The sequence below is a fragment of the Gossypium hirsutum genome, chromosome A05, assembly GCF_007990345.1.
Source record: "Gossypium hirsutum isolate 1008001.06 chromosome A05, Gossypium_hirsutum_v2.1, whole genome shotgun sequence".
In the NCBI taxonomy this organism is placed as follows: Eukaryota; Viridiplantae; Streptophyta; class Magnoliopsida; order Malvales; family Malvaceae; genus Gossypium; species Gossypium hirsutum.
In genome coordinates, this window is record NC_053428.1 from 97,314,309 (window position 1) to 97,330,718 (window position 16,410).

The following is a 16,410-nucleotide window of genomic DNA, read 5'->3' on the forward strand; positions in this document are numbered from 1 at the left end:
GAAAACATTAAGGATTCATTTATCCAAAAAACATGTACAAATTCGGTTAAGGTTTATTGCTATAAATATCACAAATCTGACCAATTTTCAAAATTTTAAATTTCTGTTGTGTAAGAAAACTATTTTCAAACTGAGTTTTTCTAACAGTGTGAACTATTAGAGAATAAAAAGGGATTGAGGAACACAAAATAACTTGTTGATTGATAAGCAAGTAACAAATTTTCTTTTTACTTTCTTATCACATTAAGAATAGAACTTTTAGCAACACGTTCCCAAGGTCAAGTAAAACTGTCAGTGGATACTTCAATAAAGTCTTTACTAGTGTCATTAAAGTCCAACACCCACTACATAGTAAGCCCATGTTGGAAAAACCCGATTTGAAAACGATTTTCTGTCACAGCGAATTTTTTTTTAAAAAATCGAGTCGGTTTGTGGTATTTCAAGCGATAAACTTTCCTCAAAAAATACTTGTGTTTTGTGCGAGATGGATCCTTAATGTTCTCAGCTTTCAACCAAACGACCTTCTCTACTATTCTTATATCACGAATCAAATGCAAACCAATAATAATTTTCTTACTTTTAAGAGGAAAGTAAATCTCTTTCTGTATAGAAACCTGTAGAATTGTCATTTCGAGAAAATATAATTTATACTTAAAAAATAAATTCTTACTATTTTCGGGTAGGATAACAGTATCTCAATGTTGTATATTTTCTTATCTCCTTGTTAACCCTACCAGTGCCATCTATTTATAGTGAGAGATAGAAGAATCTTAGTTGAATTAGTAGAATACAAATAATACTTATATGATAGAAAAACTAGTCTTCTAGTTCAACTAGGAGAGAGGGGTGGCAAACCCTAGCTAAATAAACTAGGGTTGCCACCCTTTATATATATTATGAGGGGTTTTGGGCATCTCCTATTTCATGTCCAATTATACATGCTTCTTAGACTTTTAACCAAACACATTATAATTTAATCCAACCCAATACATGTTTTTCTATTTCCCAAAATAAATATTATTTATTAAGTTAATTTTAATTAATTAATTTTCTAATTAAATAATTTTCTTAACCCAATTCTAATTACGTTAAAGTCATGACAATTTTATTGTAAAAGAATTTATGAGAAAATATATTTAATTTTCATATTCAACGGATTCATAATAACCTATTAATTTAATTCCATTTTTCAAACTTCAATTATTTGATTAAATAACAATTTGAAAAACTTAAATTAATTCTCATGTCATATTCATTTTTTAATATAACCCATTTCTCTAAACTCATTTAGTCATGAAGTCATTCCACTATAGTATCGTGATTGAGCTCTCATTAATTACATACCATTAAGAAAGCTACTCGACCATTACTCATCCAATGGCCTTGTCATAAGTGTATTACCCTCATAGGATATCTTTAATCTTTTTGGGATAAATCTGTTCTCCCAGTATGATCTTATTTTATCTTATGGTAATCATTACATTTTCGTTCATGAAAAGTCAATCATTATCAAAATAATATTTAAGTCATTTATTAAAAAGAAAAACGACCCGTGGCCACTGACATAATGTCAAATGTAGTAGTTATTTTAAGATATTTTCTCACTTAACAAGCTTGTTTTCTAGGTATTTTAATATTAATTATTGCATTTTCAGTAGTTAGTAGCTAAGTAGTAAAAGTTAATAAAATAAGTGTTTTTGACACATTTTTTAGTGTTAGTGACCTATTAGGCCGACACAGGCCTTAGGTAGGTTTAATTTGTATATTTAAGTGTGCAAGATGCTTAATTTTAGGCCCAATTGCCGTAGAAACTTGGGACGAGTTTTGGACAAGCTTTCCAAGCCGTTGAAAGCACGACTGAAAGGTCCAAAGCCACAAAATAACTGCAACAACGCAACATAGCAAGTCTATGGCATGGCACGACTGTTGTGTTGAGCCATAAGAACCTATGTTGAGTTATAGTAGCTCTTGTGTTGAGCCGCAGTAGCTTATGTTGAGCCATAGTAGCTTATGTTGAGCCATAGCCTGAATATGGGTAACAAGTGAGGATGATGTCAGCGGTTGTGTTTAACAAGATTTTAAGATACCATTTGATATAGAGCATTTATTAGTATTGGGGGCATATCAGGCATAAATTGCACATATTTTGCCTATAAATAATGGGCTTATGTACACAAATTAGTGCATAGTCTTAAACGAAGACAATTTTATTCAGTTTTTAGTTTTCTTTCTTTTTATGTTTGCTTAGTTGGAAGATCTTGTGAAGACAATTGTGAGCGGTGATTGCTCCAGTACCGCACTTCAATATATTATTCATGAGCATTCTCTCTACTCTTCTATTTCATTCTTTTATTTATACTTATTTAACCTGATCAATTAACTATTGTGTGAATATTAGAAGAATTTCTCGAGCTTTATTCATATCTTACATGATTCGTTTATTGAACTAATTAATTAATAAAGTTGATTAATTAACAAAAGGATAATGGTTCATAATAGAATTAGTTGGTATAAATTATGTGTTCTTAAAACCTAGGCTTGACAACCCTGAGAAGTAACAAAGGTTAAATGAGGTTAGGGGACAAGTTTGTCAAGTAAATCATAATTTATCTCGATGGAGAAAGTGAGGTCGAGAGATAAGCGAGTATCTGTCAATTAATTAATTAGTAGAGGTCAGGAGTAGAGGTGATCATAGGCCAGGTTGGGTTCGAGTCGAGTCGGGTTCAAGTAAAAAATTTAGGCCTGGTCCGACCCAAAAAATTTGCCCAAGCCTGGCCCGGATAAAAATGCTAAAACCCGGCCCGACCTGGCCCGCCCATATTAATTTTTTATATTATATTATATTATTTTTTACATAATTTTTAAATATATAATACATCAAAAATACTAAAAACATTAAAATAAATATTTTCGAACAAATTGAAAATAAAATTTTAAAACTATATATACTTAAATAATACTACAATAGATGCAACTTAAGAAGAAAATATCTCTAAAATAATAACAAAATTAATAATAAAACAAGTGTTATACAATATCCAAACAATAACAACAAAATAGTAGCAACATAATAGTGAAATAGTAGCAAAATAAGGAGAAAACAACAAGAAAATATCATTAAAATAATAAAAAATAGCATTTTTTGTCATTTAGTGAATTCGTGCTAAGTCGAGCTTAGGCCAAAAATGTCTTACCCGAGGCCCGGCCCGTTTTTAAAACAAGCGTTATTTTTTTGCCCAAGCCCATTTTTCAGGCCTATATTTTTGCCAAAACCCTCCCACTTTTATGGCGGACCTTCGGGACAGGCTGGGTGGCTCGGCCCATGAGCAGGTCTAGTCGGGAGGTAATACTAGTTAATTAATAGCTAATTCGTATTAAAACCTAAATTCTAAAATTGGTTAATCTTCTATTTATTAATTAGGGATTTAATTGATCATAGGCTAGAGGCTTGCATTGTTAACACTAGGAATAGGAAATTTCATAGGTTAATTTAGGTTTATTAATTTAATTATTTTAAGCACTATTTTAATTTGTATTAACACTTCTAATTTGTGACTCGATTAGATTAGTAATTATTTTCTGTAATTAATTTAATAATAGTTTCTCCAATCTACAATCCCTTGGGTACGATCCTTGGAATACTTATTGGTGTTCCGTTGTAACACTTCTATATTACAATTTGACCCGTACGCCTGCAAACACCACCGATTTAATTCTATATATTTTTGGTGTGATATTTGTACTATAAATGATAATACGTTTATAGGCAGTCAGTCACATTTACTTTTCATCTATCATGTAATGCCAATGAGAGGATATCATTTACCCATTTCTTGGGCTATGAATTTCACTACTATGAATGATGCTACATATGGCAGAAGTCGTATACACAATGCACCAGCTTTTGGTTCCTTATCTATTTAAACTCAGGTTTTTACTTACGTCAAAGTATACAAGTCACACATTCATAGTCCATCATCCATTCAAGATTAGGGTATGTCACACCATGAACGTCACAAGTGAATGAATCTATAAATGGATTCAAGATCTATTCTACTTGGGTCCTATCCAATATACTGCTAGTCCACTCAGTTACATCTATGTCTCTATCTTCTGGGAGTCATCCGCTCTGATGCTAAAGACAAAGCATCTCCCCAATTGGACTTGATAGACGACATATTAGTCTTTCAATTGGTTTTCTCATTTCCGATTAAACTAAAGACATGTTTAGGTTCATCTACTAATATAAGTTTTATTTCCGTATTACAATCCGACCATGTAATATCCCTTAGTATTAGTTAAACATTAGATAACCAATGAGTCAATATTTGTTTCCATTTTGCTTTGCATGCAAAAATCATCAAGGACAATCTACAAAGGGTATTAATGTAATTAATGGATATTATTATTAAATCAAATTGTTCAAAAAATACAAATGTACATAACAGATATCTTACACTTAGGCACCAGATCCAACAACCCAAACCTATTCCGAGTGATTCAACTAATGACAAGTGGAAATTAATTAAGGTAATTAATTAAAAATAATGTTATTTATTTAGTATACATATTACTGATATTAGTTGAGTTAATTTAAAAATATTTGTGATTATATGTTCTTAGTATTGTTTTGGGGCATTAGACGAAACCTACATCAAAGTTTGACTGCCACTTGAAGAAAAACCAATGTATCATATAAGGAAAAATGAGGTTGCCACTAATTTTTTAGCGATATGTACCCTTGACATGAAAGTTACATACATACAACCTAGTTAGGAACGGTTGGCTACTGATGGGAGAGTTCTTTGAGATACTTTAAGTAGGAGAAATGGCTTAAAAGTGTCTAATGGTTGTTATTATCTTGTTGATATGTGTTTCACACATTCAAAGGGGTCCTTTTCTCTTTTTAGAAGACAACAATATCACCGAGTGGAGACATGGATATTAACCTATCAAACCTAACGAGTTTTCTTCACTATTCCAAATGAACAAAAAGATATATGGGTCAGAGGATTGCTAACCAAGGGAAATTAGTTATCTTAAATTTCAAGTATATTAAATGACCTTTGTATTATGTTTTGGTATTTGGACTATTGTAGGTAACTGATATGTAATGACCTTTTGATGGACGAATAATCTATGGAAGTAGCAGTAGATATACTACTCAAGCTAAATGTTCTAACTTTGAAGTAGATTGTGAAGTTGTTATTATGAATTACTTTTAAGTTGATCTAATCATATTTCTATAAATTTTTATTCGTGACATTTTGGATGCCACGATTTAGGGATGCATATTGTTTTAAAACATGAAATTATGCATTTTTTTAATATATATTCAAGTAGGTAGTTTATAAAGGAAACTATGCCTTAGTTAATACATATGCTACGAAAACTTGATCCAAGGCAGGTATTTTCAAATAGAAAGTATTTGTTATTGATGTTCAGACACATGTACTTGCTAATATTGAAGAAGCCCTTTTTTTATAATTGTTAAAGAAATACAGTTGAGAAAGAAATGGGCGCATTATTGAAGTAGAAAACATGGAGTTTAAAGAAATTACTTGATGGAAGTGTTGCTAGATACAAAGCTTGGTTACTGCCTTGGAAAAGTAAAAATTTAAGGAAACTTAGGGTTCAGTAGTAAAGGATAACACTATGAGAATTATCTTGATTGTTTCTTTCACTAGTGGATGGAGGCTTAAATAGGTAGATGTTAATAACACTTTCATAAATAAGGAGCTGAAGGAGGAGTTTTACATGTTGCAAACTTTAGGTTATGAACTAGTTGATTCTAGTAGTGAACAACTTGTTTATAGATTGCATAAAGCTTTGTATGGACTCAAACATGCTCCAAGAGCTTGGTTTGAGAAATTTAAGCAATATCTTACCTTACATGGTTTTCAACATTCACAAGCAAATGTAGCTTTGTTCATTCAAAGAAATGGTGACAAAAAAGTGTTTATCCTTATCTATGTTGCATAGTTATCATTGGGGATGATTCTGCATCTATTGATGAGTGGATAAAGTTGTGGATGAGCAATTTTATTTGATAGATTTAGGATATTTAAATTTCTATCTTGGGCTTGAAGCTAAATTGGCTAATGGTTATGTGTTGTTAAATCAGAGAAAATATGTTTTAAAGCTTCTTCAAGCAACATGGATGGATGATTGCAAACCCTTGCCTACACCTATGACTAGTTCAACAAATCTCACTAATATGTAGAGTGAACTCTTAGAAGATCCTCATTACTAAAGAAGTATTGTGGGAAAACACCAATAATTATGTGTTACTAGACCATCCATATCTTATACCGTGAATAAAGTTAGATAATTTATGACTCTGCCTAAATATGTACATTAGAGAGTTGCTAAGTGAATTCTCAAGTATCTCAAACAGACTTGTGATTATGGTGTTGCATTTAGACTTGTTAAACAGTTGAATCTAGTTGCTTATCCTAACGTTGACTCAGAAGTAGCATAGATGATAAAATGTCCACTTTTGAATTTGTAGTTGTTGATGTGTGGGATCAACAAAGAGGAGACACGAATGAGGGAATGATAGTGTTGACGGAGGCCGGTTTACCCTATCTAGGTGGAGAGTCGAAGAGTGTAGAGAGTGGAAGTAAAAAGGTGAAAGCTAAGAGTAAAGTGGCAAAGTTTAGGCAAGAGCATTAAAGATTTGATCCCTTTTTCGTCGTCTTAAGGACTATTTATAGGCGAGGTCTCATCTTAGGTGGCATTATCGTACTGGATCCGTTATTAAACCATCATTGTGGCACGCATGGGGTGGATGTCCACGATGGACGAAGATGTCTATAATGGAATGTATCCTATCATTTCATTTTAATTCATGGTACGGAGTGGTTGAATCCACATGGAGTTTGGTAACGAAAAGGATCATGTTCTTAATAGAAGATCGAGAGCTTGAAGGAACGAGTGGTGGTGACCTTTCAGAGGGAATGGATGGCTAACTTCATTGAGAAACTTTCTCCTATTTGGTCTAGTAGCTAAATCAAAAAGTAGAGCTTCTAATGGCCTTCCGGTCCTCAACGGATGGGGGTGCTCCTCAAGTGGCCTGCCATGCTACCACATGTCACAAATTTGGGAGGGATATAATAGTAGTATTTCTAATAAACAATTTAATATCATGTAGTTCAAAGAAGCAACTCGTGGTTACTTTATTAACTTTAGAGGTTAAATATCGCAATGTTGCAAGTAGTGTGTTAAAGCTAGCTTAGGAGCAATCATTGTTGCATGAACTTTCTATAGTGTGTCAAATGTGCTTATTTTTTGGTGTGATAATGCAAATGTAGTTGCAATATCAAGGAATCATGTGTTCCATTCAAGATCAAAGCATGTGGAGTTACAAGTACACTTTGTGAGAGAATGTGTAGCTGAAAATAAGCTTGGGGTTAACTATGTCCTTGCATGTGAGCAAGTTGTAGACATACTGACAAAGCCATTATCTGTTCTAGTGTTTAGTCATTTCTGAAAGAAGCTTGATGTATGTTCTGCTGGAGAATTTTTGTTAAGAAAAGAGAAGTCAAAAGGGAACACTAGAGCATAAGTTGGAAAGTTAGACCCGTATACTAAGTGGTTACTTGTTAGTTTGTTTGTTGTACCAAGAGGTTAAGTAGTTTGCAAGCTAGATAAAGTTTAAGTCCCTTGTATAAAAGCATAATTGTACAAGTCAGAAATAGATGCATCATATATCAAACTTCTTCCCAGTTTTCTTATCTTTTCTTCTTTGCTTTCTCTCACGTTTTCTTGATGATATAATCTATTTTTATATTGAATCTTGAATGTTGTTTTGCTAATACTACCCATTATTGCTACTAATTTGTTGTTTTGCTAATACTACCCATTATTGCTACCAATTTCTTGCTTTCAAAGTTAGTTCATGTGTTTGAATTGATATGATTATTAGTTGTGTTATTAATTAATACGGTAAGATATAGTAATTAGTGCAATTAATTGAGTTAATTACATTGATAAATAAAATTTAGATTAGTTTTTACTATAAAATTAGATTAGTTTAATTTGATTTCCCTTTGGGTTAGGTATAATTTGATTAGTATTTAGGTTAGATGTATTTGATTAATATTAATTAGGGTAGATGAAATTAGTTTTAGGCTTAAGTTAAAGAAAATTTTAATCTACTTAAAAGTTTAGAATAGGAATAACTATGTTAGAATCTCAAAAAATTAAGTCTAAATAAATAAAAATCCATTTAAATTATATATTTTTTTAAATAACACTTTAAAAAAAATTATGTTGAATAATAATCAATATCAATCCTTGTGTTCTTAAAAAACATTTTAAAAAAAAAATAAACGCAAACCCAATTAAATCTCAAGCCAACATGCTTACTCCGTACACTCGGCCTTAACACCCTTCAACTTCGCTAGTACTCAAAGCACTTATGTCAGCAATAAGAACATGAAAAATAAAAAGAGGACAAGAACTAAAGCAAGACCGGACTGTAGAAGATAAGGCCACCCGAGCGATTTGATGAGCCACCTTATTTGCATTTTAATGAGTCCAACGGAAGGACAAATGTTGAAACTGAAGTCTCAACAGATAACAATCGTGTAAAAGCAAGTCAAACTTGAAAGAGTAAAATTGTTGCGAATTTAAGGCTATAACGACCTCCAAACAATCCGACTCCACCTCAATATTATCCAAGCCCAAACTTTTCAACCAAGTGAGGACCTCTCTTATAGACATAGCCTCTACCAACCGTGGTTCCATTAATGGGAAGAAACCTTTTAGCTAGGTGCGGGCCTCTCTAATAGACATAGCTTCTGCCAGCCGTGGTTCCGTTAACGGGGAGAAACCTTTCATCCAGGTGAGGGCCTATTTGATAGACATAGCCATCGCAAATTGTGGTTCCATTAATGAGGAGAAACCTTTCAGCCAAGTGAGGGCCTCTCTTATAGACATAGCCACCACCGATCGTGATTTCATTAACGAGGATAAACAATGTGTGAAAGCCCTCACAAACGCGTCGTTCAAGTTTTAACAATAACTTATATGTTTATTTTTAATAAATTAATTTTAATTTTAAGAAGGTTAGTAAACTAATTAAAGAGTTTTCGAAGTTAATCAATTTAGTCTTTGGATTTGTTATTTGATCTATTCAAATTGGTCTCTAAATGTGCTTTTTGATGTATTCAATTTGGTCTTTGGGTGTGTATTCTGAGTTATTCAATTTAGTCCTTAGACAAACTTTCTAACCTATGTAGTTTGATCCCTGTTGATGATTTGATTATATTTGTCCTATGTTTGTTTGGTTAATGCTCTTGCATGTTTAGTTTAGGCTTAGTTTATTTCCAAGCATAACCTAAACCTAATGAAGACAAATAATTATAATTAATTTGTGATATGTAATTAATTTGAAAATAATTTAATGATATAGGAAATGAGTTGTTGTAAAATTGATTTTAAAATATTTAAAATTGAATTAATTTAATTTTGTAGATAATAGAGTAAATTTAAGAAAATTATAAATTTAGATAATAATAAATTAAACCCTAATAAAGTGTCACAAAATTAAAAAATATTAATCTTTCCTTACACATAAATCAACACTCTACCCTACACCATTCTTTTAGAATTTTTTTAAAACTAAAAATGAGTAGATTCAATAGATGATTAATCACATCTAACTTTTTAAAAAAAAAAAAAAGAATTTATAAATAAAAAAGATTTTGTGAAAGTCATCTACTTGGACTCAACAATGTTTCGTATAGGCAAATACCACTACTTTTATTTTGCTTTTGCTTTGCTCTTAGTTGCCAATCTTTTTATGTTTGAGATTTTTTTTTATGTGAACAAAAGAGACTGTTTGTTTTTTTTTTAATTATTATTATATAATCTTCAGAACAGTTGATTTTAGTGGAATCCCAACATTTACATATATATAAATAATTAAACAGATTATATTTGCATGAAAAATAATGTGTATATAAGGAAGTTGAGATTGTGCTTCATTTTTTACACCAATGTAAAAGCTTGTTGAAGAAAACAGAGAGTTTGACAAAACCAAACCAAAAAAAAAAAAAAAGCAACACTGTTAATGGATTATCTGGCCAAGATTTTCGATCAAACTAAACCATTTGTAGCTGTAATCCTTTTGCAGTTTGGGTTTGCAGGCATGTCTTTAATCAGTAAGTATGCTTTAAACCAAGGCATGAGCCAACATGTTTTGGTCGTCTACCGCCACGCCGTCGCCACTCTCGTCATTGCTCCTTTCGCCCTTGTTTATGATAGGTTTCATATTTTTCGACCAATACTTTTAATCATGTTATATTTATTCATTGTGATTGTCCATCATTTAAATCAATGGCTCATTTGCAGGAAGATTAGGCCAAAAATGACCTTGTCTATCTTTGTTAAGATATTGTTACTAGGGTTATTGGAGTAAGTACCAAGTTTTATGTTCCTAACCATTGTAGAGGTCTATCGTTGACAAGTCGAGTAAATTTTCGAGATAGTAGGCAAAGATCGAGAATCCTTTGAAAAACAAAAAGGGTGTTAGCGGGCATCGGAATTTCGTTTTCCGTTATCCTTCTCACATGGTTCCTAGCCTTTATATACCGTGATCTCAATGACTTGCTTGACTTGTCACAGGCCGACATCGATGATCTTATCGAATAATTGGTCTGAATATAACACCAATTAACTTGATTTTCAGGCCAACAATCGATCAAAACTTATTCTACAGTGGCATGAAGTATACTTCAGCAACTTTTACATCTGCAATGTGCAATGTTCTTCCTGCATTTGCATTTATCTTCGCCTGGATCTTCAAGTAACCAAATTTCCAATCCCCTTCGTATATGCAACTGTATAGTATTTCAAGGAAAGGGCACCTTAAAACCTAAAAATTAGTACAATATTTAAAAAAAGTTTGGACAAAATTTTTAAGATTAAAAAAAATCTAGGGCTGTAGTTTAACTCTAACGTTCAAAGCCACCAATATGATCAATTTTCCATTTTATAATATATTTATTTATTTTTATATACTAAATATAATATTATACCGTAAGTATTGTAAAATACGATAACTTTTTTTATGTTTAAAATTTCAATAAAAAATATATAAAATTTGACAATATTAAATATGAATATATTACGTCATCCTTGAAATGAAAGGTGTTCGTTAGTCCAAGTAAAATTTGACCGAGTCTTTGTATGTTGTTAACATCATTTATATTGACTCAAAAAATAGGTTAAATAATTCTGAAGCCATACATTGGCTCAGTGCAAACCTAACCAACCAATAAACATATATAATTTCATCTATATATGTGTTTAGGTTTGGTCAAAGGTTTAAATTTTGCTCAAAATTTTCAACTTTTGGTTTAGCTTGGAGAAATACAAATGATGTTGACGTTGATTATAGGTCTAATTTGAACTCAAACATCTTTTGCTGTTAATTTTGTACAAGAGTTAAGTTATTCACTTAAAATCTAAAGTCTCACTCGATTTTTAAGGGGTTTGAATAAAAATATTAAATTTAAAAAATAGATTTGAGTAAAAAGAAAGTTAGGCCAGTTTAAATTATGTGTCGGACTTAGATTCCAATATTTAAAATATGTTCAAGTTTGTAATATGTATTTTTTAAAATTTATTTTATATATTATGTATTTTACATCATATGAAAATTAAATATATTATATTATAGGTAAATTTTAAAAGTTATGTTATTTTTAAAATTAATTGATAAAGGAAAATTTATATAATAGTACATAAATATAATTACTATATATTATGTACAAATAATTTTTTTAAGAAAGTAATATGAGTGAACTTTTAATGGACTTGAGTTATTATATTATATGTAAATATGGGTGAGCTTGTATAAAAAAAAATTTTGAGGTTCAAATTGTCAAATCAGGTTAGACTTGGACAATTATGTATAATATTGATACTATACACACTCAACTTAATCTAATTTCTTTCCAACTCATTAATACCTCAAGATGGTTGAATATATATATATATATATATATATAATTTGTTTGGCAGGCTTGAGAAGGTTAATATAGGAGAAGTCCATAGCCAGGCAAAGATAATAGGAACCATTGTGAGTGTGGGAGGAGCAATGCTAATGACTTTGATAAAAGGACCAATGTTGCAGTTGCCATGGATTAAATCAGATGATGACCATGCTTTTTCCAGTGCTGCAACTCACCAATATCCCATCAAAGGAGCTATCATGATCACCATTGGTTGTTTCAGCTGGGCCGCTTTCATCATTCTACAAGTAAACCTTTTACATTTACATTCATTTTCTCTTTTATCACGGCTGCGGTGATGGTTGTTGGTGTTCTAGTTTAGACTATATTGGTTAGTAGGGGTTTCAAGGTAAAATGAAAGGATATGAGTAGCATTTCGTTTTGGTTTCAAACTGTACAAGTCTGTATCAGTGAATACCAACATGTTACAAGATACAACTAAAGGGTCAAAGCAAAAACGATATACCTACTGGTATGCCTACGATACGGCATTTAACAGATGTTATGATTAACTACAGTGAACGTATGGAAGGTGGACAGTATTTGTTTCATTTGTCATAAAGATGTAATGCGTGGTTTTGTTTTGTAGGCCATTACGCTAAAATCATACCCTGCTGAGCTTTCCCTAACAGCTTTAATCTGCTTGGTGGGCACCATTGAAGGATGCATTGTAGCTGTAGCCATGGAAGCTGGTAATGCTGCTGTTTGGTCTATTCATTTGGATGCTAAACTATTAGCTGCTGTTTACAGTGTAAGAACCTCTTTCCGCGATTGCACCAGTACGGTCATATTATATGGTTTTGGTCTCTCTATCAATACTCAAAATTTAGAGATTTGCCCTCTATAATTTGATCCCTCTTCTCAGTCAAATTAGTTAACACCACTAAGGTATGAAAAAAATTCAACATACCAGACACTCACTCGAATGTTTGGTGTGGTGGCAGGGAGTAATCTGTTCTGGAATTGCTTATTATGTTCAAGGGATGGTAATGAAAACCAGAGGGCCTGTTTTCGTGACTGCTTTTAGTCCCTTAAGCATGGTAGTTATTGCAATTTTTAGCTCATTTATCTTATCAGAGATACTCTACTTAGGAAGGTAAATTATCAGTTCCATTAAATTCCGCCATGGAAACTGCAAGAAAGTTTCATAATTTCTGTAATTATGGTGTCATTCTTTTTTTATAGGGTTATTGGAGCCATTGTTATTGTTGTTGGCCTTTATCTGGTTTTGTGGGGTAAAAGCAAGGATCAAAGGTCATCAAATCAAGACATCCAAATGGAAGGATCAAATGATCTGAAAATGATTCCCGCCATTGATGAGACAACAAAGGTTTCAAATCAAGAACTTGTTGTCCTGGATTTAACCTCCAACAAAGTGACACCTACTGATGAATATGTCTGATGATATGAAAAATCAGGAGAAAGAAACAGTTTTTTTTTTTAAAGATTAAAACAAGTTTTATGAACCCTAAATTCTCCAAGAATGCAAAGTAGAGATTAAGCTAATGAATGGCTATAATAACTAAAATCATTGTAAAGTGGGTTCTGGTGTTTAATCTTCTTACTTATTCATTGTCATGATCTAATTCACTCACAGTGAATCAAATTTTATTCCACATAGAAATCAGTGAATATTCAATTGAATTAGTCAAATAACAGTTTAGCACTAAATAATGTAATCAAATCTCCAAAACTACAATCTATTAAGCTTATGATATCAATCCTCCTTCAACTTTTTGAGCATATTCTTCACAATCAGACGATGATTCATTTTGAGTATTTTAAGGTTCAACTGAAGAAGAACCTTAATAACCTCTAGAACCCAAATACCCATCATTGTTCTACGAATCAAATCACAAAACAGCATTTCAAAACAAACCAATGGATTCAACTTTGGGACATATTTTTTGTTTCATCATCCTTGGATTGATTTGGTGTACCGAATTTTTGCTTGAAAGAGTCCTGCCTTTGCATCCACATCATATGCCCCTTCAAATCCAAAAAAAATTCAAATCCAATTAAACGATTGGAAACCCAGAAATGGGAGAATTTTTGCAATCAAAGATCAGTTTTTGTTAAAATTTTACCTGAAGAGCAGCGGCCCAAGCAATGAGGAAAGAAGCGAACCAGAACCTTTTGTCTTTGATGAGAGTTTGGACATCAAATTTTGCCATAAAACCCTAATCCAATAAAGCCTTTCGTTTTGTTGTATTTTTGGGATTTTTGGATTTGGAGTGGAAGGCGAGATTTTTTTTTTCTTCACGGGGGGGGGGGGGGGTGTTTGTTTCGTTTGGATTGAGCTCTTCTATGCTTTCTTTCCCTGACAGTTTGATACAGTTCCTATCAGATGCTGCCACCTAACCAATAAATGTCCTTTCTCTATTATAAAAGTCAAATTAAATTATTCTTTCTATTATTACATGAATTAATTCAGTAATTGCATTATTAAAAAAATAGATAATATTTAACGTAAGTTGTGATTTATTTGTTCTTTTATCCCATAAATAGTATAGTTTGAATCATTCTTCTACCAAAAAATTCAAAATAACATTAAGCTTTAACATAATTAACATTTATCGTTTAAAAATAAGAGAAAGAGAGAAGAAATGGGGATGTTGGTCGTGATTCCGGTGTACTATTGTGGAAACTCAATCAATTTAAAGATTTTTTGGTCTAATGACAACCCAAGTAGGAGGTTTTTTGGGTGTAAAAAGTATGAAAGTCGGCATCAAAATCAATGTTGTTTTTTCACCTAGTTTGATCCACCATTGACACCCTATTCACAAATTGTGTTGTTGGGTCTTCTAAAAAAAGTGAAGAGAAGGAAGAGAAGAGCATGGTGTGTGGTGTTGTTATTTGTAATATTATTGTTTAAATGAAAAACCAGCTTATGTGATAACTAGTATCGTTGTTGTTGTTGAAATGGAAAACCAGTTTATGGTGATGTTATTTAGTTTTGGGTTTTAAACTAAATTCTTTACATTCTCTCTAATGATATTGATTAGATAAGAGTTGCAGTTATTTTTCAATATCATTAATGAAATTCATTAAAAATCTATAAAACAGAACAAGTGTAACCCATTGTCACTCAACAACCGATTAAATGATGGCCTAATATGAAGCAAGCAGCTTAACTGATACAACAATGGAATACAAATCCAACATCACCACAAGTTACATTTTCAACTATAAGTATACAACAATGTGACATCCACAGGAAAATAGGATAAAAGAGACGAAACATATATTCCATGCAATTTTGGCAATACTTACATATTTTGTACGGATGAAGGAAAAAGCATAAAACATTGCTAGAAATTATACTTCATTCATTAATTAAAGCCAAACTATTTACAAAAAGAAGGGCAAACTATTGTCAAATTTGCCTACAATTCAATACAATTGAACTCGTTTTAATTGTAGAAAAATTTGCAAAAAAATTCTACTAACTATTTGTCTAAGTTTAGATATCAATAGAAATAATAGTTAAATTTACAAAAAAAAAAGAATATGCCTAAGTTAAGAAATCAGTAGTAGTAATAGGCAAATTTACAATAAACTCAAAACAGTTAACAAAATAAACTTTCGGTTCACAATCTCATCGATGGGTCTAAGACAAATGACTCTTGAGTAGAAGACATTCATCTAACAATGGTTGGACACTGGTTTCCTCTTGAACGAATACTTTTCTCTTAGGGTAGCTTCTTAGTGAGTTGGGGTAGCTTCTTGATGAGTTGGGGCAACCACTTGGTTATGAACATCAACTTTGTGTCTTGTGACCTACACGAACAAGTGAAATCCATCAAACACTTTGCATATTAAAAGTAAACTAATGAAGCCAAGGTAGATGACTTACTAGAACGTTTTGGTCAAGTTCCTCTTTGCAACTCTTCTTATTATGGCCTAATTTATTACATTTATTACACTTCATTTCCACTCATTTCTTGGTCAGTTTTGTTGTTGTTTGTGGTTCATCAGGTTTTCTCCTTCTGATCTTAGTAGGTCTACTAGGTGGCCTTCTTAGTGTAGGAGGCAATATTGGCAGCATGTCCATCACAAACTCCCATTACTTAGGACCCCTTACTCACCTAATGAAGTTGGAGTAAATGGCAAGTTGGGTTTCCTTGGTGTACCAAGTTTGTACATAAGTTTCAAGGTCTTCATCTTTTAGATGAATGACAGCCACCACATGCATACAAGGGATGTCAGTGATATCCCAATTTTAGTAGGAATAAGAATTCTCAACTAGGTCCACCACATGCTGACTATCTAGATCACATTCAACCTAATATCTGTCCCCACAAGCATGTGATGGAACACACCTAAAAAATAATCACTAAAACATATCATACTCAAGTAAAGATAGCACGTGATGGGCCCCACTAGC

At 32.0% G+C, this 16,410-nt stretch overlaps 2 protein-coding genes across 4 annotated transcripts; one reads left to right on the plus strand and one right to left on the minus strand.

Annotated features, from left to right (window-relative positions):
* Positions 1-9,893: 9,893 nt before the first annotated feature.
* LOC107959881 (WAT1-related protein At2g39510) lies at positions 9,894-13,529 on the plus strand. Of its 3 annotated transcripts, XM_016896049.2 has the most exons (7): positions 9,895-10,272; positions 10,360-10,422; positions 10,697-10,813; positions 12,034-12,271; positions 12,613-12,774; positions 12,968-13,119; positions 13,209-13,529. In XM_016896049.2, the coding sequence occupies exons 1-7, from the start codon at positions 10,079-10,081 to the stop codon at positions 13,423-13,425; spliced, it is 1,143 nt and encodes a 380-aa protein (XP_016751538.1). In that variant the 5' UTR covers positions 9,895-10,078; the 3' UTR covers positions 13,426-13,529. The 3 variants fall into 3 exon arrangements, with proteins under 3 accessions (XP_016751539.1, XP_016751538.1, XP_040970133.1); XM_016896050.2 differs by lacking the exon at positions 10,360-10,422 and having other exon boundaries at positions 9,894-10,272; XM_041114199.1 differs by lacking the exons at positions 10,360-10,422; positions 10,697-10,813 and having other exon boundaries at positions 9,896-10,272.
* Positions 13,530-13,601: 72 nt separating this feature from the next.
* LOC107959883 (uncharacterized) lies at positions 13,602-14,290 on the minus strand. Its single transcript, XM_041114200.1, has 2 exons — positions 14,111-14,290; positions 13,602-14,012 (listed from the first exon to the last, which is right to left on the minus strand). The coding sequence occupies exons 1-2, from the start codon at positions 14,195-14,197 to the stop codon at positions 13,911-13,913; spliced, it is 189 nt and encodes a 62-aa protein (XP_040970134.1). The 5' UTR covers positions 14,198-14,290; the 3' UTR covers positions 13,602-13,910.
* Between the last annotated feature and the right edge of the window lie 2,120 nt (positions 14,291-16,410).

Bases quoted from the DNA above. Each gene is read 5' to 3' on its own strand.
- LOC107959881 (XM_016896049.2), top strand. From the start codon at position 10,079: ATGGATTATCTGGCCAAGATTTTCGATCAAACTAAACCATTTGTAGCT. The intron at 10,273-10,359 runs GTTTCATATTTT...GCTCATTTGCAG, and splicing joins TTCGCCCTTGTTTATGATAG to GAAGATTAGGCCAAAAATGA. The intron at 12,775-12,967 runs GTAAGAACCTCT...GTGTGGTGGCAG, and splicing joins TATTAGCTGCTGTTTACAGT to GGAGTAATCTGTTCTGGAAT.
- LOC107959883 (XM_041114200.1), bottom strand. From the start codon at position 14,197: ATGGCAAAATTTGATGTCCAAACTCTCATCAAAGACAAAAGGTTCTGG. The intron at 14,013-14,110 runs GTAAAATTTTAA...TTGGATTTGAAG, and splicing joins CTTGGGCCGCTGCTCTTCAG to GGGCATATGATGTGGATGCA.